Source organism: Amphibalanus amphitrite, unplaced genomic scaffold (genome assembly GCF_019059575.1).
Source record: "Amphibalanus amphitrite isolate SeventyFive unplaced genomic scaffold, NRLGWU_Aamphi_draft 000668F_arrow, whole genome shotgun sequence".
Classification (NCBI taxonomy): domain Eukaryota; kingdom Metazoa; phylum Arthropoda; class Thecostraca; order Balanomorpha; family Balanidae; genus Amphibalanus; species Amphibalanus amphitrite.
In genome coordinates, this window is record NW_024882162.1 from 59366 (window position 1) to 80966 (window position 21601).

General features: G+C 46.9%; 1 protein-coding gene across 4 annotated transcripts; it reads right to left on the minus strand.

Annotated features, from left to right (window-relative positions):
* Positions 1-179: 179 nt before the first annotated feature.
* Positions 180-20635, minus strand: LOC122364307 (5'-AMP-activated protein kinase catalytic subunit alpha-2-like). Of its 4 annotated transcripts, XM_043334557.1 has the most exons (16): positions 20495-20629; positions 18344-18537; positions 17839-17980; positions 17510-17603; positions 17041-17185; positions 16398-16710; positions 15576-15705; positions 14755-14923; positions 13651-13707; positions 12738-12898; positions 11084-11249; positions 8600-8674; positions 5423-5506; positions 3721-3833; positions 2631-3390; positions 180-899 (listed from the first exon to the last, which is right to left on the minus strand). In XM_043334557.1, exons 2-15 carry the CDS (start codon positions 18459-18461, stop codon positions 3292-3294), a joined length of 1866 nt encoding a protein of 621 aa, XP_043190492.1. In that variant the 5' UTR covers positions 18462-18537; positions 20495-20629; the 3' UTR covers positions 180-899; positions 2631-3291. The 4 variants fall into 4 exon arrangements, with proteins under 4 accessions (XP_043190492.1, XP_043190494.1, XP_043190493.1 ...); XM_043334559.1 differs by lacking the exon at positions 5423-5506 and having other exon boundaries at positions 20495-20635; XM_043334558.1 differs by lacking the exon at positions 8600-8674 and having other exon boundaries at positions 20495-20617.
* Between the last annotated feature and the right edge of the window lie 966 nt (positions 20636-21601).

A 21601-nucleotide genomic window follows, 5' to 3' on the forward strand; every position in this document is an offset into this window, starting at 1 on the left:
AATGGCCCGGTACCCACCAGTAAAGCAGCAACTCGTTAGTGAGCTATGACATATTTTCTGTCTCCAGTGACCTACGCCACTGTAGCATGTAGCAATGCATTGTCAGCATGCGTTGTGTTACCTGCAGCCAGTAATACTGCCGTCACCGACTCAGATATTCACCAGCTCACACATTGGTATCCAGAATACATTTCCCGTTTATTGATTCCGACAAACCATTCATTTTCAGCACACAGCACGTATATATATAACTCTGATAAAGCACAGGGCGGCTCTTTCATTGGCCAGCCCCGCTTGCGATCTCTCTAGAAACGACAGCCAGTCGAAAGGGAGACGAGGGCCAAAGATGGCGATCCCTAAATAATGGCAGCTGCATGGGGCCGCTAGATGCAGAAATACTCTTAGGGCCAAGATGGGTTTTAGGTTTCAGGAATGGCACAGCACCAAAGGTGTCCCAGTCAGCATACGAGCTGGGACGCGGCTCGCGAGACGCGTCTACACAATATTGAACCCACCACCGAATAAACTGACAGAGATATAGTACAGTGCCATTAGACTCCTCCAGGCTAAAACAGACCCCTCGCGCGTTGGAAAGCACAAAAGACCGGGCGTTTTAGCATCGCGAGATATAGACTCAACGCTTGCAGACTGAGGTTTTGAGTTTGTCTAGCTTGCGGATTATCTCGCAGAACGGGAAGTAGTACCCCCGGTAAGCGGTACAGTTAAGTCCCTAGTACACCAGCGGTGGTGCAGGCGGAGTACGCATGCGGTACAGGCGGTACGGACACCACAGCGCGGGGTACATCGAGGTCATTGCACCGGTACATTGGGTCACACGAAGGGCGAGCGGAGTCGTTTTCGGCACTTTTAGTATAGGGGAGACAAACAAAGGGACAGACATTAGAGGTCTGCACCGGCCGGCTGCAGCCGCGGCTGGCTGCAGCCCCACGGCTGTGGGCCGGGGCGGCTGCAAATATCTCCAAGAACACGGCTACGGCTGTGGCCACGGCTGTGAGATTTCAAGCTCAATCTTAAGTACTCCAATATAAAATTTTAAATCCTTAATCTCACATTCTGATAAGCAGTCTAGCCTGTAAAATTCATGCAAAGGATGCCCAGCAACATTGAAAGTGGTGAAGCCTTTGAAAACCTGTAATGGTTTTACCATTTGTTGTAGGGGAGTTTGCACTCTGGTACAGAATACTAATTATAGGTACCAATTGTTCCTTCATCATCAAGAGCTTGACAGTTTCAGAAAATGCAGCATGTTGCATTGTCACATCCCTCTCAAATCAATCTCACCTGGTCATTAGGAGAGCACCTTACAGCTATTGAAGATGAGCGTTCAATAATTCTTTCAGGTAATAGAAAAAGAAATCACGCCTAGGTAAAGGCAGGTAAAGGCTTCATAAAATATTATCTAACATAACTCTTAGATGTATTTCTGGATTTTCGGCAAGTCCAATTACATAATATAAAACTGGCGCTTTATGTTCTAACTGGTGTGTGAGTGACCGCTAACAGAAAATGCTGATCAAATAAGCCAATGGAATTAGATTATAAGTGAACATGAACCTTACTTACGGTTAATTCACATGATGGTGAAAACCCTGAACACGTAATTCACATGACGGTGAAAACCCTGAACACAATATTTCTTACGCGAGCTGTTGACTTTACTAATAAAATGACGTCTTCTTCTGAAAATGTATAAATTTGATACTTACTCTTTATTTGAAAGCAAGTTTTTGACTACGTAGCATTATTATTTATTAATTATAATTTTTATGGCTGTTTATAGTGACACAAAACAATTTATTGCCACTTCTTTGCTATTGACGTCATTAAAAACTCAAGTAAAATTTTTGATTAAAAGAGGTAATTGTGGCTCGCACGTCCTTGGGGGATTTGAGCGAAGATCATTATTTGGAAAAATCAAAATAGAAGAATGTTTTTCTTTCTTGGATGCTCACTAGTGTTTTGATGCCTTGCATATCAAATTAGTTTGAGACTTGCCCAGAAGGCTGCTTCAAGTCTGGCATATCACACCCCAGAAAATATGCAAGGTAAGAAAGAAGCAAGAGTTTTGACTAGACAATCTCTGTTTGACAGTCCATCAACTTGAGTTTCATTTTCCATACCTAACATTGATAATGAAAAGCATCATGGTCTGTTGTTCTGTCCCACAACCATGCTTCAGGATTTGGCATTAGATGTCTACACTGCTAGTGCTTCTATTCTGGTTCGTTGTTTATTGTTTCTGTTGTTGTAGGTACCTAGGTACCTACCCATCTTTCTTAACCCCTTGCAAGGGCTTGTGTAGGCAATAGGCATGCGTTGCGCATCAGGCTTCAGGCCTTCGGCCTAAAGCCAGATACACAACCACTTAACCTATGATGCTTCATGAGCTTGAGAATCTATAGCCGATTGCAATGTGCTTTTGGCTATATGTTTCAACTAAAAACAACTTATTATATACTATTTGGTTGCATTTCATTGAAAGTATCCACGGCCGGCTGACGGCTGGCTGCCCACAGTTTGCCACGGCTGTGGGCGGCTGTGGCTGTGGAGCCACGGCTGCGGGGCGGCTAGGCTGTGGAAAATTGCAGCCGTGCAGAACTCTAACAGACATCTCGACAGTGCCGATCTCCGGCGCGAAACCCACCACCAAAGCAGACAGGCGCCGGCGCCGATCCTGACCTTGACCTCGGCCAAAGCACAAGGGTCAAGGGTCACGAGACGGACGCAGCACCAGTCAGATGCATAAAACTGAGCGAGCGACTTAGCCTAGAGTACATTGACAGCGACGCAGCGAAACAAAGTGAGGGCATGTGGCGTTCCACGGCGGTTAGGCATCGGCTCAGAATGCCCTCTAGCAAATTACGTGATCTAGCCTCTTCTTACGTTACACAACAGGGGATAAAATAAGTAAGCGTACCCTAACCTAGCGTTATGTGCCTCTGCCGCGCGAGCGCTGGTTAAACGTTGTACATTTAGGTAAAGAACACACGTGGGGACAAAATAACATTCAGGACATGATTGCACACGGCGCCGCTACGTGTTCGCGGAGGACAGACAACCGTACGGCTTCTCATTCATCGATATCCATTATTCAGAAATCTACCACTATGGCACAATTCAAACATCCCGCGTCGCGCATGCATCCGCACAGGGGCGCCGCCTATACTGCGCGGCATGGCGGCGTCATCTATAAAGCCGAACACCAACGCCATCTATACTGCGCGGTACAGTGGCGACATCTATGCGGCGCTAGTCCAGCCTTCTGGCCGCCTAGCGTGCGAGCTGTGTGATGAGTGCCGAGCACATCTCGAAAAACTCCATGGTGTAGTGGCGAGCCCCAGTGGCGGGAGCAGACAGCTCCGTCGAACTCTGCCGACAAGCAACAAACGTCAGGGGATGACATCAGCGTTAACAGGGCGACGGACAAACAACACAACAAACAAAAACCATAAGCGGAACCCAAGAATGCTGACATAGAGTGTCTACAGTGAAACTTATCAAACAATGCATAGATAGTGTTACAAAGGCACCAGTGCAGCATGCAAAACGCCTACTTAGAATTCAAGATGAGATAACTTGAGGAAGCGAGGCCCCTTCCAAGATCCATAGCCCAACACAATAGGTACCTATCTCGCACGAAATCCCGCCCATCCCAACACTCCCGCCTCTCGTCCCATCCCCTTGCCACGCTCGTCCCACCTGGTGTGACAGATCGCCGTTGCTGGACGCTGCCGGAGCGGCCGGGGCCGACTCGGGACGCGGGTGGTCCTCCGAGGTAGTAGCGCCCGTGGAGGAACTACCGCTGGTCATACCTGGGAGGGACGGAGGTTTGGTTAGTCGATAGACAACTTCATTGAAGTCTGTGGCTTTATAGAGAGGAGGTAAGTGGTCAGACGAGATTAGGTCAGTGCCTAGATATCTTCATTAAAGACTATGCAGAAATGGAGCTGAGGTCAATGCATTGAGTGCGCATGGTGTACTCAAGTATTCGGTCGGTGTATTGGATGATGAGGGGTTTCCGGCCTCCAGGAGCACCAACTGATGGGTTACAGGAATAAATAAGAATAACAAGTTCAGAAAGAAAAAACATGTTTTCAAGGATGTAGATAATTGGTTGGAGTGAGATAATGGTAGGTATATTACACATGTCAAACGCTAAAAGATATCGTGTGTAGATGGCACAGAACATCTTGTGGGAATTCCTCTAGGGCCGGACTTATACTAGGAAATGCAAGGAAGGAAATGTTACGTGCGTTGTTGTTATTGAATCAACACATGTCAGTATCCAGCACACGGATGCCAACATAGTTAAGAGCATAGTGATTGTGAGAGCATAGTGAGAAGCCATTCTGCGCATGCTTTAAAATGAATGAGGAAAGAAGGCACAGTGCTGGATGGAATAAAAAGTGTTTTCAAGGCGAAACCGCACAACATTCCACTTACCGTTAAAAACAATGGAAGATAATAGGATAGTTGGGTGAACTACATCGAAAAATAGGCGACAACGCGACACTGGTTTTGGAACGAGACACCGACTTCTAAATTTGCCGTACGCTCTTCAAATCATGAGTACAATTAGAGTGAAAGAAGCAGAGGAAAACGTGGGCGAAAAAGGCACAACTATCATATGACGGCGAATGATAACAATGTATCAGATAGACCGCGATGCGTAGAGCAAGTGTGCAAATTTTAACAGCCATGTTGTTCACACTAAATAACACAAAAACGAAAATCCAAACACGAAACGGGCATCTGGGTATTCTTCTACATCACATCGGATATTGACGCTAATGTAATACGCTAGGGGAAACATAACATGGTCCATTTGAAAGCCACTTTCCTAGGAGCTCGGCGTTTGAATAGCATCGAATATCGACGACATACACACAGTCTGAACATTCACAGATTATTTCCAGGACATAATGCGTGTATCCCTGTTCCCTCCATGTATGAAATATACAGGGTTAAATATTTCCACGTTCCATGCATCGTGCTATTCGGATTCATCAATAAAAATTATTATCACATCAACTATTACATCCATAAGACAGCGGAGCTAAACAGCAACATTAAAACATCCGTGCATACATGCAAAGGACGATAAAGATATAATAACGCTTCAACCCTCCCACTTCACCCTCCGATATTTTCACCTACTATCCATGCCCAATTGTCGCGGCACCTCTATCCCTATCGGACCTCTATTCACTGGAAGCGACAGTAGTCTCCACACCATCCCTACCCCGCTCACTCGAGCAACAGGTAATCCTCACTGGTGGCTCAGGAGTCTCCCCGCCTCACATTTCTACTATAACTCTCTGGGAACACAGCGAGTTCTCACTGGAAGCCCAATAATCTATCCTTTTCATATCTACAATACAATATTTACATGTCTACTCACTGGAAGCGGAGGATCCCGCGTCGGAGACGGGCGCCGTCTTCAGGCAGGCGCCGGGCGGTGCGGCAGGCGCGGCGGCGGAGGCTGCTGCTCATGGAGAACGGACGGAGATAGACGACACAGTGGTTAGATGGGGTTAGTTGGCGAGAGGGGAGACGAAAAAGGCTACGAGACAGTAGTTAGTTTGATAATTGATTAAACGGAGCTATACGGAGAGAAGAATTGACGGTAACGTTCTGAAAGATGTTAAAGCGGCCTTGAATCTAGTGTGACGAGAACAAAAATGCTATGAAACATTCTATTAAACACCAGTCACTTTCGAGAATCGCGACACACATCTCTTGCAATTCACATAAGCAAAAATTATTAAAGCTGCACCATCGAACTAGTACAGAACACAGCTATCATATACATAAGAAGAGAGGCGTGCATACTGCCAGCTCGAAGCTATTTACATTGCAATACAATCTTGCGTACGCACAAAGCAAGATGAGCACTATTCCATTCATCGTAAAATTAACAGCCATGGAACACTTAAGACGGTATGTAGTGCAATGTTCTAGCGTATAATAAATACGACTGCTGACTGCAAAGTGGACATGAAACACCTCAATGCATTTGAAGAAGCCACCAGAGGTACAAACAGCGGGAATAACCCACATAGAACGAATCAGATGACAGATACCCTGTGTAAAGCATGGAGTGTATCTATGACTGCCGTACAGTCTGCCGTACAAATGTCAGAGAAAACACCCTTGTGCGATGTGCATACGGTGTAATGATGTAAAGATTTAATCTACATAAATGTGTAGGTAAAACATCGAAACATAATACTCGGATACCGTAATACTGTTTATACAGCACAGGCAGCGTTGCAGTAACATAATAACTGCTTATGCAGCATGCGGACATATTGTGCATACACCAGACACCAATGCAATGCAAATAACAAGCATGCAAGAGACTATTGACAAACATGTAAGCCACCAAGCCCACGTGTACTATGTGGGAACACTTCACGAGCTTTGGGTAACAATATTTTCAAAAGGTACAGCAGGCGTCAAATTACAGCACATGCGTACGTCAAGTCAGCCACCACGATTTCATCTTTGGCCATTCTCACTAGCATCGGGAAGAAAATGCACACTGTAACTATGTAAGATATGCTAGATTTCGCCTGTATAAGGCGAAATCTAGCATATCGTACACCCAACGCGACTGAATTTACGCAAATCTAAAATAGGCCATCACAAATACTTGCGACTTTACTGGATACATACATGCTGGCGCGCACATACACTAAACCAAACACTAGCCCCGTTCGCTGCAGCGCAGCAATGGATATTTCACAAACCAGCAAGGGACAACAACAAAGCAGGAAGCAAGCAATCTATTTGCAAAACCACGCAGCAGGCACACCGTTCATCGCTGAAGCTATCCGAGCTGTACCTTACTCAAACGGCTTTGCATGAAGCAACTAAACCCCATGTAAAGCGCCCCTAACCGTCTGTAGCAAGCAAAACATTTAATAGGGTAAATTCTGATGAGCTTATGTGAAAGGCAGAAGATAAAAGGAAACACGGATCAGATCAAGAGTCACCAAGATGAGGGTCGAGACAGAACCACATTAAATTGGACAAATGATCAAGGGATTGGACAAACGATACAGTTAGAGAAAAAACATTGTTTTGCATGCACTGAAGACGCACAACGAAGTTAGTGTCCCATGTCAACACATAAACGGCACAAACTGTATCGCTGACAAAGGTTGAAGGCAGTCACAAATACAGGGAGCACGTCAAGGTGCAAAGTCGGGGAGTGAAGTAAAACGAGAATGCAGAACAAGCACGAGTTAGAAGATAAGTATGTTGGGCATTACTGGATACAAAGGAGTTGGGCGTTAGATGTTAGAAGATAAATCGATGGAGAGCGCGAGAGATAGAGACGAAAACCAAAAACAAAGACGGCAGAGAAGCCGAGTCGGGTTTCCAAAAAGCCCAATCAATGGAGAGAAGAACATAAGAGGCTTAGTGAAATAAGTGTCGCGAATGCATCCATGACATATGGCGACACTCCCAAAGCAGCAGATTAAGTTAGCAAACGAATGAAAGAAAATAATTGAATAAAAAGAGAAAGCTGGAAGAGAGACATGGCGGGAGATAAACCGACGAGAATGCAAACAACCCCAGAACAGCAAGAAGATGAAGAGATGAGTAGAAAAGCTCCATCAGCCCGGCTAGGAAACCAAAGGCGCTGTGCTTGTGCTGGGGTATCAAACGGTGCCTATTCGAGTGAAATATTCACAAGGTGTGAGTGAAAAGGTCACTAGCTGGGAACCGGCAGATTACAGGCGGGTTCCAAACATCTCAAAAATGTTGCAAGAAGGAGGGTTAGAAGACAAAACGAGCGACAAAAACGTCCCAAAAACGACCGAAGACTGACCCATCCAGCCAGGAGCAAGCCATGTTACAGCAGAAGAAGGAAGAGCAAACCCATTCTTGCCAGCGCACACAATCGAACGGGGTGAACCATACGACAACGAGGTAGATGGATGGCATAAAACAGCAGACCCTGAGAAAAGAGAAAGAGAAGGGAAGAGAGAGAAAGAGAGAGAGAGAGAGAGAGAGAGAGAGAGAGAGAGAGAGAGAGAGAGAGAAGAGAGAGAGAGAGAAGAGAGAGAGAGGAATGGAGCGAAAGAGGAAGATGAAGACCAAGAGAGATGGGGGGAGAGAGAGGAAGATAAATATACAGCAGGAGAGATAAAGACCAAGACAGGGATAGTAATGGCAAGTGAGAGTGCGAGCGAGAGCGAGGGCACGCAAAAGCGAGAAGTGATGTGACGGACGACAAAATATTGCAAAAGAAAAAAAAAACAGGAAGGCAGAGGTAGAGACCGAGGGACAGCGAAAGAGCGAGGAGAGAGAAAAAGAGAGCGAGAGAGGGAGTGTGAGAGAGAGAGAGAGAGAGGGAGAGAAAGAGGGAGATTGAGAGAGAGAGAGAGAGAGAGAGAGAGAGAGAGAGAGAGAGAGAGAGAGAGAGAGAGAGAGAGAGAGAGAGAGAGAGAGAGAGAGAGAGAGAGAGAGAGAGAGAGAGAGAGAGGCAGAGTCCGAGCGCGATTCCCTGAGACAGACGGACGGACGGACGGACGGACGGACGGGGGTGGTGCCGGCAGCCACTTACTCTCCGCGGCGGGCTGTTCGGTCTCCTCCTGACCCCCGACCGGTGGCCAGATCTCAACAGACGGAATAGCCGCCGCTGCGGCCGTCACACGGGTCAACACGGGTCAACAGGGGTCACCAGAGGTCACCGGAGAGCGCCAGAGGGCACCAGAGACCGACAGAGACCCACAGAGGTCGACAGAGACAAACAAAGGTCAAGAGATCAGCAAAGGTCACCAGAGACCCAAAACTAGGAGCCAGTGCAGTTTGATAGGAACACCGCCCCACAGTCGAGTCCTCATGCTAACGGGAAGGATACTGAACAGAGGACGAAACTCTGGATGGCGCAGGAGTGAGTCTTGGGTTTAAAGTAACTAATTTTTAGGGGTAATAGAAACATCAGAGACCTAAAATTGTCCTGATCGGAGCATAATTATGTCAGATGGCACCTTTCTAGCCTTGCTAAATCCGAGCATTCATAATAAGACAGAACACAGAAGCGTTGTGAGTTCTGCAATCTGGGCTCTAGAGAAACATCTACCGTTGATCAGTAAATCTGTAGATCTTTTTTCGGAAAGTTAACACTGAGACTCGTATGACTGCATATCGCGCACCAGAATATCATAATGTCAGCGTGCCTCCACGGGAAACCAGGAGAAAAGGAGGAGCCATTCCGCAAGGAAAACGTGCCATAAAAACGTGTTTACCACCAAAACAACCCCTCCCATAACTGAAAATCCAAGCCGGTGTTAGCCTAGCCACAGAAACGCATGAGTCACAGAAGGAAGATTGAGTTAGTCAAATAAAAACACACAACGCCAAACACGTGGGAACGGGTGGATGAGAGGATAACAAAGAGGGATCAGACAGGGTCCGTCTGATGAAACACTAGTAGGAAAATGGGCGGTGCTGCAGCAGACTACGCCGTAGAAAAAAAAAAAATCCAGTTGATGATTTAGACTATTGACGGTGCCAACATAAAGCGGCCGACTGCAAACTACAGCGGTGGAATATTATATGCTAGAATAAAAGACATCGACTGCGAAAAGATATTCAAACTCGAGGTCAGATCCGGGTGAGGTTAATTGAGGGTGCGACTGTGGCATGTAAAGAACAGTGTACTATACCGCAATTAGATTTTCTGGGCGGTGTGTGAACTCCTACCACTTCAATTCAACACCAATCATCGTTTGGGTTTCCACAAAAAAAAAACACACACACACACAGGCAAGGTGTTGTTGAAGACTTCATGCTATACCTGCGTGGCAGTACTGATATAATTCGTCCCATAAGAGACGTAACTGCCCAACCCCATCACTCCATCTATACGGCACGCACTGGCAGTGGGCAAACCAAGGAGGTAGTTAATCACAACTCTTATTACCCCACTGTATCTGAGAAGTATGGCGATTTGTTGTCATGTGCTCTAGAGCTACTCCGTCTGCCTAAGGCTTTAACAGTGCGAGCACGTTTACCACTACCACAACTACGAGACAAGAGACACTATTAGCTACATGACTACTAGCCGCACTAGCCGTTGCACTACTGCAGATTCTAAAAAATACGGCAACACCCTCTGTTTGCCAGCTAGTCTGTCGTACGTAGTAGCCCTGATCCAGCCATGCTGGCTACGGCTAGCTAGCCACAATGATCAACCAGCGGCGACAATAAAAAACGGCTGATCGGGTCACCACCCCGACAGCGGTGCCGGCACCATCGCAGCACCAACATTGAGACAAGCACCAAAACAACCACCATAGTCGGCACTGATCCCATCCACATTTGAAACCCCTAAATACGTCTAGCCCTGTTCCACATCGAGGTGACAGTTCTACAACGGCTGTGGCCTTGTATGAAGCTTTTTACTGCAAGAATTCTGCTCTACCAATTTTGTTTATAACGAAGGTGAAATCGGATAAATCACTTGACACTTTATTTACTCCCAGTGTTTTGAGAAGTTTCGAAGCGGAAGTTGACGAGACCCGATGTAATTTCCTTGCAAAAAATAATCGAGGTGATAACCTTTTCTTACGGAAATGGCAATAAACGCAGCCTATGAGGTAATTCTCATGTACCTCAAACTTTCCAGTCAACATTTACCCGTCCCACCCTATAAAAAAGAATCGACATCAACAATCCCTAGTCTCAAGCTAAACAAAACAACTCGTGACACCGAGCTTGACCTTACACTCACCTCCCATATCTAGATTTCACGCTTTTTTGCTTCACTATCTACCATATTATTCAAATCACCCCAGACGAGACTCTCCCTAACGCATGAATGCATGACATCTACGATAAAGATACCAGATGCCTTCCGCTGTAAGATACCACCCCACTTCTTCCAGTCTACGTTCTATAACACCCCTACCCATTACATAAACTAGATGCCAGCGCTACCTTTCACCAGGAGGCAGGAGATACCACCTAGTTACCTTCTACCATAAGATGCCACCCTTCTACTTCCTCTCCTTTCTACACCACCCCAGTCCCCACGACTCCTTACCTGCATTGGCGGCCTGCGCCTGATCGTCACTGAGGATCGACTTGAAGTCGAGCAGGTAGCTGCGGGAGTCCACCTGGTACAGCTGCAGGGCCATCTTCACGTACCGGCCCGTCACCGGGTTCAGGTGCTTCACGCGCACAGAGAAGTTGTTGATGGTCTTCCAGGTCTGCGGGGCGGCGAGGAAGAGAGAGAAATTGAATAGTTAAACGTCTGCATCAAGACAAGTGTACATGCGTTCAACCGGCGTATAGAGACGCATACACACAAGCGTATACAGGTTACAGGGCCGCCGGTGTATAAAAGGCGTTTAACACCGTTCTTCTATTCCAAACATCTCGCACTACTTATCGCACTTATTTGCACTATTTATCAAGCCGTCATCTGGCTGGCGTTTTGGATGTGTCATAGTAGGAGCGAAGATGTGACTGCAATCACCAGTCAGCACCATAAACAATATGTCCGGATTAGGTGACGAAGGAAATTAGTGTGCATGACTGCTAAGTGAAATCACTAGCCGACGTCCGGGATGTCTATAATGACGACGAGGCGAATAAAGTGCAAAGCAGCTATTTGCAAGGTAGACAAAAAGTGCCTTAATAAGCCACCGCCTATTATTTTGCAGGATTTTCCCCAAAACTATGATAGATGACTCATTATCGGCCCAAAATATAATCACCGCTCCCCAATTTCATTTGTGTACTTTTCTGCTTTCTAACTGCAGACGCAGGGAGAAATAATTTGCTTTCAGCTTCAGCGGGCAATTTCAGTCGGCACGGGCGTAGTACGCTTAAAAGCTAAGCCCCGTGTCCCGCTATTTTTACATCCATTTCCTCACGCCTGGAAGGCCACCACTAACAATACCCGTCCATCCAGTCAAACAGTTAACCTGACGGGAAAAAATCACACACGACACGAAACCTACGAAACCGCGAGCATGTCTACATAACCAAACCCGATTCCCTTTATAATCGACAGCGCTTCCCACTCGGCCATTTTGCGCGGCTGCTCGGTAAGGAAAGAGGGGAAAGAGCAAAGAGAGGCACGCAAACAATACTTTAGTATTTACGATCTACGCTCCCCGCGCCCGATGCGATGACGAACAAAGTAGAGGCCCAGTCGCATGACTCAGGCTGTCATGCCGGTGCATACTGCATAAATGCATAACGGTAGTCCGTTTGTAACAGAGAAAGTTTCCTGCTGTCGCTGAATGTACTGTAGAAACGTTACAAAAGTTCGGCTTAGTGGTGGTCCTTCCAACTATGATCAGATTGTGTGTAACCATCGATTTCCTCCATTCAATACAAATATCGGCATACTTTGCGGCTGCAAAATGACCAATGTCTAGCAGACGCTCTAGTCTAAAGCCCCTGTTAACAAATGCTTTGCGGACAAGCTCCAGGCCTCGCCACGGCACTTAACACTTCCCCACCACCAGCACCCAAGTATTTTGCAATTGAATCGGGGATCTCTAGACCATATTTGGCGAGTATCTATCAGCCAGTAAAACACCGTTGGAGGGAAAAACGAGCTCCCTCGCTAACAACACAGGCTTCTCTGTATAGATTCTCTAGACACAGACTCTATAGACACAGACTCTCTATCTATGACTTCTTCTTCTCTGTGCTAACACTCATCCCAAAACGCGGATACTCACATAGTTGAGGGATTGCATGGCCCGGTAGACCTCGTGCATGATGTCCAGGGGACGACTCTGGGAGCGGATACCCAGGTGCCATTTGGCGCGCTTCATTGGCGCACTGACCGAGCGCCGGCCCTCCTCCCCAGAGGTTGCCGCCGGCGGCTCGGCGCGTAGCGCTACCAGAGGGGAGGGGAGGGGGTTAGGTCAGGTCACGGGTCAGGTCACGCGGTCATCATTTCTGAGGTCACAGTACGCCAGACCAGAGATGCCTGACCAGTCTTCTCTCATGCAATACGATCAGGGGTCAAGGATGACATGTCAGGGATTAATAGTCAGAGGTTAGCAGTATAATGATCAGGTGAGGTTACGGTTGGGAGGTTCGTGGGATTCAGAGATTTCGGGCGGGACATTTTGGAGCAAAAGTTTGGGGCCAGAAGTCACGGATCATAAGAGAGAAGAGATCAATACGTGACCTCCAGAAGTCGCGGGTGAGCAGAGGTCGTAAGCCACTTTGAATGGCGAAAGAACAATAGAGCCATTGGATCATTCAGGCAATAATAACCAGAGAGATGGGGGCCAGATGAATGAACGGAGCAGGTTGTCAGAACATAAGGACATATTCACAACCACAACACATTCGAGCATGAATCAGAAAGTCCGGGGACCACTAGCATTGTCAGAGGTGTGTTTCTGCCCGTTGCCACCAATAAATCTCTTAAGCAGGAATCTGCATTGCAAATTCAGAGGAACGTCCCGAGGTCGAGACAAAACTTGGCAGACATTTTCACTTCCTAATCCATGCACAATATATTCACTGGTGACTTTCATGACGTGTCTTCAAACAAGTTTCAGTTGAGATGCGCATGCATTATACCCTACCAACCATCGGTCAGGTCCCGTGTACGATAGAAGCGTCTCTCGTACTTACGCGGTATTCTCTCAGGATGAGGGCGTCCGGCCGGTTCGCCCGTCGGGATCGGGTTCCCTGGGGGACAGACACGGGGTAAAACAGGGAGGCGTCTTACATACAGGGACAGACCCGGGTCAGACACACAGACGGGTAGGGTTCCCTGGGGGACAGACACGGGTAAAACAGGGGGACGTCTGACATACAGGGACATGGGACAGATATGTACAGATCAGACACACAGACGGATCGGGTTCCCTGGGGGATAAAAAGAACACCAAGTCAGACATGTTGAACCAGACCAAGCACAATACGTGGCGGACGTAACCACTTCACAGTAACGAGTAAAACACGTGAGTACCAGAACAGAATCCTGAACTGGGCAGATACAGACCACGAATTGAATTAGATACAAACCAAAAAAGACCGAGATCAGACACAAACTGTAGTAAAGACGGAGATCAGACCCACATCAGACAGGTCAGACCCGTGGCTGACAGAATACAGACAGAGATCCAGATCAGACATAACACCAGACAAATTCAGACCACAAAATAAAAACGGATAAAGCCCCGCCAAGTCACGTCACAGAGGGTCAGGGAAATTATCAGTCGGCGATGACTGGGAACGGAAAATGAAGCTTCGCCGTGCCACTCGTAAACAATACCGCGAAACGGACCAGCGAGCAAGGCCTAAGTCTTTAATGACGGTCACAACTCCACACACGCCGTTATGCAGTCAATAACATAACTGATTTCGTTGCAGAAACTTTGTCGCGCTTCTACCCACAGCCATCACCTGTCTCCCTTCCCGTGCGATTCTCTCTCCCCTCCTTCTCCCGTTCTCTTCCCAGTCGGTCACCGTCACCATCACCGTCTCTGTTTCCTGGCTCCCATCTCCCGTCATTTCATCCCCGTCTCTCGTCTCCGTATCTCCTCTCCGTCCTCTTTATCTGCCTCCCCTATCCAGTCTTCAGCTCCGTCTCTCCCTCTCCCCTCCCCTCCCCCTCCCTTCCCTTTCCTTTCCTTCCCTTCCCTTCCCTTTCCTTCCCATCCCATCCCATCCCATCCCATCCCATCCCTCCTCTTCTCTTCCTTTCCCTCCGCCTCCACCCCTCTAACTCACCGAGTGGACCGACTTTCATGGGCGCCGTTGGCGGCGGAGAGTTAGGCCCGTAAAACTCTCGGACCTCGAACTTCTCCGCCTCTACGGAGAGCCGTTTGTTGTCGATCAATAGATGGTAGGCTATCGAGAGCTGATCCTGCGGGTCCTCCGACAACAGCGCAGCGTGGACCTAAGGAGGGGGGGGGGGTGTCAGAGTCATAGAGAGAGAGAGTCATAGAGTCATAGAGGACCTGCGGGTCCTCAGATAACAGGGCGGCGTGTATCTGATAAGGGAGGGGGGGGGGTGTCAGAGTCAATAGAGGAGAGAGAGAGTCATAGAGTCATAGCAACACGGCGTGAACCTGACGGGGGAGAGTGGGGGGGAGGGTGTCAGAAGAGGGAATGGGTGTTAACTGTCCAATGGGGAGGATCCTCCAAGTACGCCAGAAGGGGCCACAGCAAGGGAGTGGGGACACGTCACATCACACTGAGGGTGTGATGCTGTGCAAGACGTGCCTCGGTAATAAGTTTATTATTCTAAACCATTTCAATTTGCATTCTGTCGAGCTGCCCATTACCATAAGCTACAAACATTGACGGGGAAGGGGCGGCCCGACGACAAGGGACCATGTCAACGGTAGTACAGCAGTAGGGGAGGCAGGCATGGTGAAATGGACAAGTAGAGTTGTGAAAGTATCACATCAAAGCATGACTAATCACAGTTCACACCCGTGTTGCCCTGCACACCCGCGTTCCTGCCTCAGGGCAGCATAAAAAAATCACATCCAAACGAATATTTTTTTCTAATCGGCCATTACAGACAGTCGTCTCTGTTCTCCTACCTCGTCCGCGGAAACGTTGAACTTGACGCAGATGTCTGCGACCACGTCCTGGTCGATAATGGACGAGTCCTGCTCGGAAGGCTCCGGGAACAGGTAGGCCGCCAGGTCCTGCTGGAACCACTCGTGGTTCCTGAGGGTGAGAGAAGACACATGGATGGTTGTTATGATAAAGAGGGATGTGGGAACTTTGAGAAACAGCTTTTTAACAGGTGGAGGAAAGAAATCAGATGGATAAGTAACCTTTTGCTCATAACTAATGTAAGCCAAAAACAAATCCAAAATATATTTTCGGTGCTGGACCTTCTTCAGTGGAATGACAAAAACACGAAAGAGTGACACATTTTAAATCATGATAAGTAAGTACGCACTCGCAACGCTAATAAAGCTACTTCCGAGAAAACGCATCACATTCATATGAAACATCCAGATTTTTTTAAGGCATCAAACATAAGACATTAGATACTGGAAAACTTTGGAAAGCATAAAAGGAAAGTATGAAAAGGAAAGTATGAAAAGCAAGTATGATTTCTGAGAGGGTGGTACAGACAAGTTGACGATGAAACCACTTGTTAGCGAAAGTATGGGAGGAATAACACATGGCTTCAAGGGGGAAATATGATGAATTTGACGATGAAATCAATCATGATTTCTGACTGAAAGTTACGGAAAGGTAAGCGATTAAGGTATGCCAAAAGATCCAGACAAACTAGACATCAATATGATAAAAACTAGAAAAGACAACATAAAATAAAAAAGCATCAGCTCGTAACAACCCAAAACCCCCTCTCCCCTAATTGCCGTCATTCTCCCTCAGCCACTCACTTGACATCCTCGATGGTCGCTCGGGTCATCGGCTGGACCTGCAGCATGTGGCACAGCAGCGACACCACCTGTTTGTTCAGATAGTCCGGGATCGGGAACACGCCGCGCTTGATCTTGGTGAACAGCGTCGGCACGTGATCGTCGTCAAAGGGCAGCGTGCCGCAGAGCAGCGCGTAGAGGATCACTCCGCAGGACCAGACGTCCACCTCGGGCCCGGCGTACATGCTGCCGGAGATCACCTCGGGGGCGGCGTAGTTGGGAGAGCCGCACGAGGTCGACAGGAAGTCGCCGTCCTTCATCATGTTGGACAGACCTGGCGGAGCGAAGGAGGAGGGAAATATTAGCCGGGGAGGCTAGAACAGCTAGTGATTGTAATGTGTTGGGTTTTAGGAGGGCTTGAACATATACAATTTTCCTTGAACGATAGATTAACCGATAAATGGATATATTAACCGATAATTGGTGGCGATTTAGGTTTTGGGCGGGCTTGAAAAGAAGTCATTTATCTAAAAATAAAATAAAAAATAGAACAAGGCAAGCCATTAACCTCGTAGCCAATCATCATATTCTAATGATGCTGTTAATCGAACAATGTCAATTTCCCTATCAGTTCTCCTTTGTCCCGCCTTTCCCGCCCTCTCACCGAAGTCCGCGATTTTGACGTTGAGATGCGAGTCGAGAAGGAGGTTCTCCGGCTTCAGGTCTCGATGGACCACCATGTGTCTGTGACAGTAGTCCACGCCGGAGATGATCTGCTGGAAGAACCGGCGCGCCTCCTGCTCCTTCAGCTGAGGAGCCAGACAAAAAGGGCACGTGAATGAATGAATGGATGAGTGAATGAATGAATGAATGAATGAATGAATGGATGGATGGATGGATGAATGAATGAATGAATGAATGAATGAATGAATGTACCAATGAAATGATGGTATGATAGTGTAATAAACGAAAGTTAAGCGCTGGAACTGCGGCCTCAAAGGAAGTAACAAATGCATCCACGACAAGTTTTTTTTTTAAATGAACATTGAACATTCAAACAAAAAATAACAATAAATATATTTTCAAAAAAAAAAACGTTTGTCCGACCCTGCCGTGTATGTTTGTGCCCGTACCTTTCCGTGTTTGATGATGTACTCGAACAGCTCGCCGCCGGACACAAACTCCATGACCATAAATATGTCCGTCGGGGTACTGATCACCTGGTACCTGAACAAATAAACAAACAAACGATCAGTCATCTGGCGGAAAGACAGGCATGCGAACGGTTGCTGAATAAACAGACACGCATATGATCGATTAATGGATGAATGCTCAGAGAGATGATCGGTTATCAGGCGGAAAAGACACAAATATGATCAATTAATCAGGAGGACTAACAGGTATAATCAGAGTTGAAACAGCAAACACGATAGCACTATTGGCAAGTACAAGCATTACTCACAACTTGATGATGTGCGGATGGCGGAAGAGCTTAAGATTCTGTATTTCCCTTTTAATTTTGCCGGCTACATCCAGATTCTTAATCTTCTCCCGGTTGAGGATTTTCACCGCCACCCTGTTCTGCGTCTTCTGGTGGATTCCGACTGCCAAAGGGACGCCATCGGGCGGTAAGGGGCGAGTAACGTTGGCAACAATGACAAACGAGTTCTGGGCCGTCATTCACATTTATACATTAGGTCAGAAAACTTAACGAAATGAGGACTAAAATGACAGGCATTTCCTGGATATTCACATAACATAACAATGACAGCTATCACCGTACTCCACCCCACTTATCAATCTGACCTCGCTAAAATACGAATAATCTTAACTAACATCACCCACTCCATGCTTTACTAATCATCGAAATTTCACCTAAATAAAATATTTCCCCAACCACCATGTTTTTTTCCCCATCCACCGAATCATTCACGTCCCATCCACCTTTCCAGGCTACCGGTACTCACACTTGACCTTTCCGAAGGTGCCTTTGCCGATGGTGTCTCCGAGGATGTAGTTTCCGATTTTCACCTGGGCCCCACCGCCGGGGGTAACACTTCCCCCGATGTCTGGCGCCTCAGCCATGTCGGCGCGGCTCGCGGAACAGTGCTGCGCTGAGCTTCACTGGGTGGCGACTCAAAGGCAGGTGTAAGGACTGCACCTGTAAGGAGAAGGCAGCACAGGTAGGATTTCAGTGGTGCCATGACTTATTGCGTTAAGTGAAGATGCGTGCAATACTCGTACAATGGGGTGCTTTTCGCCTTAAAAGTGAGCTGCACCGCCGCGAAAAGTCTGCATTTTGTACATCAATGAGAGAAGGCCCAAAGTACCCAACTTTAGGATTGTGGCCGATTATTGGCGACCTCCAAATTTAGGTCAATTGCACAGAACTTGAGTAAGATTTTTCACATGTAACTTTCATCAAAGGCTGAATAACAAAAATATTTCTAGCAAAGCATTTCCTATTAAAAGACACATCACCCACCACACTACAGAGCAGCCTTGTGTGACACTGACACTTGGCTGACACAGCCTTTCATGGCTCGCTCAGACTCCATTTACTGTTAGTAGTAAATACCTATTTCACATGCAATGTAGATTATATATGCAGTGCAGATGCTAGAGAGTAGAAAAAAATAGTGAAATAAAAAGACATTTAAGTTCCTTTCACAGGATTTGCTCAGGAGACACCAAGTACCTTTGGTCTGAGAGGAGTCAAACTACATTTCTTCATCTTCGTGTATTTAGAAGTCACTTTGCTCACGACCTTGTCATTGTATGTAAATGAGCAATTTCATTGGGTGGCTTAAGAGTGATATCTGGCAATTGCCAATCACCAAATATGGGAGGTAATGCAAGAAAATTTGGAACATTAAAAACTTTTTTTTTCTAAAATAATATTTATGGTGTACCAGTCTCATCAGCTGGTGGCCAGGAGAACAGCCTTGAGCCCTGAACCTCCCTGGACTCCATCCACAGTTTGTTTGAAAAGTTGGAATGTTTGTAAAAAGATTGATGATTGGCAACTGGCAAGACAGTAGCAAATCCTGTGGCAGGAAGTACAGCTCAAGTTCTTTTTAATTAGGTAGCTTCCCTCCCAATTGACTAGCTTGTGGCCATAAACATGAGGTCTCCCACTCCTCTCCTTCTTATTTTCAAAGCAAATCACTCAGCTCTTGTTATTCTTGTATGAGAATAGAAAAGGTATGATGGGAAACTATCCTGCTGAACTAGGCACCTGGGCACTGCCTAGGTGGATTGAAATAAGCTCAGATTCTCTTGCATTCATCAGACAATAACTAAAAAACTCTACTTTAAAGATTTAACTGGAAATTTTGCCATGGCACAGTAGCTACCTATGCATTGGACTTAAAAATTTGTGCCACAGCACTTGCGCTGCTGGTAAGCTTCAACAACTAGCTCATGCTACCTGGCTAGGGCTTAATGACCAGGACTAAACTACAAGCCAATGAGCAGGAAATCCACAGGCTTCCTTTTCCTAGCCTATCACCTTTCCTGTAATTCAGTAAGTAAGTAAGTAAGTAAGTTAAGGTGCACAGACTCCTAGAAATAATATCAAGATTGGAACTTAAGACTTTCCAAAGTCTGAGTTGAAAAGAAAATGACTACAACTAAGGCAAAGCTCATCATATTTGACTCAGAAGATAATGTCCACAGGACCACGAGGTTCTTGGAATTAGCTTCCTTGCTGGATGCGGATTGAGTTGAGCTGCAATGCAGCCTTAACTTTTGTAATAAAAATTGTGAATTTTTTCATGAAACAACCAATACATGTCATGAATTATGGACAGTGGACAGTGGACACTGTAGAAAAGGCAGGAACTTCTAAAACCAATGCCAGCTCGTGATCAACTCTATCAATATTGAAACATCACAGGAGAGTGAATATCACATGCATAAATGTCATGTAAATTATATATCATACTAGGGAAACCAACTGTTATACATACCAAGACCATGTTTATTATGGACGTCAGGTAATTTTGGCAAAAAAAAACGTTTCAATTCATCTTAGACAAAAGCGAAGCAAAACACAATGAATCAGAACCCCACAAAAATAGAAGACGTCTGCGGATGAAAAACTATAAAATACTCACCAGAGAAGACGTGGAAAGGTTTTAGCTTATCCCTCAACCCCTGGCCATCCGCACAACCCGGAATCCGCCCCAAATCTAATCCGCTCTTGTTTTCCTCTTCCCAAGGCTCTTCGTAGCCTGAGGCGATAGATTGTCGTGCTCAATGCTCGCTCAAGGCTACGATAAATGGGCTCGCTTTAGCTGTTATTTTACTGCAATTTCTTACTAGGCATAAAAACACGCTTTCATTCATCGAAATCTAAAGTTAAATCAAATTTTGGAGAGCCGCAGACGACTTATTATCGTAAAAAATAATCCCAAATATGTCATCTAATGTATCCAATTCTACCTTAACTCGCCTCACACAGCAAAACCACTCCTCTACCACAAATCCCATTGATCGTCTCTCACTTTACGTCTCCATCTGACCTTATCTCACTTATCGTGTCTCACCGTCTCCCAGCGACCGTTTCCCACCGTCTCCACTGGCCGTCTCTCACTGACCACTGACCGTTTCCCATCGTCTTCCAGCGACCGTTTCTCACTGACCCCACTGACCAGTGACACTGACCCCACTGACACTGACCAGTGACCATCTCCCACTGATCGTCTCCCATTAGCCATCTCCCATCCATTGACCACTTCCCACTGACCGTCTCCCACTGACCAGTGACCGTCTCCCACTGACCACTGGCCATCTCCCACTGGCCCCACTGACCGTCTCCCACTGGCTGTTTACCACTGACCGTCTCCCACCCTCCCCCTGACCGTCTCCCATTGATCCCACTGACCTTTTCCCACCGACTGTCTCCCACTAACCGTCTCTCCCTTACCGTCTCCTCCCACTGACCGTCTCCCACTGACCCCACTGACCGTCTCACACTGATCGTCTCCCATTGAACATCTCCCACTGACCCCACTGACCTTTTTCCACTGCAACCGTCTCCCATTGACCCCACTGATCATCTCCCATTGATCCCACTGACCTTTTCCCCACTGACCGCCTCCTCCCACTGACCGTCTCCCACTGACTCCACTGATTGTCTCCCACCGACCGTCTCCCACTGACCGTCTCCCACTGACCGTCTCTCCCTTACCGCCTCCTCCCACTGACCGTCTCCCACTGAC

What these genes read in the sequence shown, in the direction of transcription:
- LOC122364307 (XM_043334557.1), bottom strand. Translation starts at nt 18,461, where the DNA reads ATGGCTGAGGCGCCAGACATCGGGGGAAGTGTTACCCCCGGCGGTGGG. An exon ending in CGTCAAAATCGCGGACTTCG is followed by an intron (nt 16,711 to 17,040) that starts GTGAGAGGGCGG and finishes TCGCTCCGCCAG; the next exon opens with GTCTGTCCAACATGATGAAG. An exon ending in CGCGGGATCCTCCGCTTCCA is followed by an intron (nt 3,834 to 5,422) that starts GTGAGTAGACAT and finishes CGTCCCTCCCAG; the next exon opens with GTATGACCAGCGGTAGTTCC.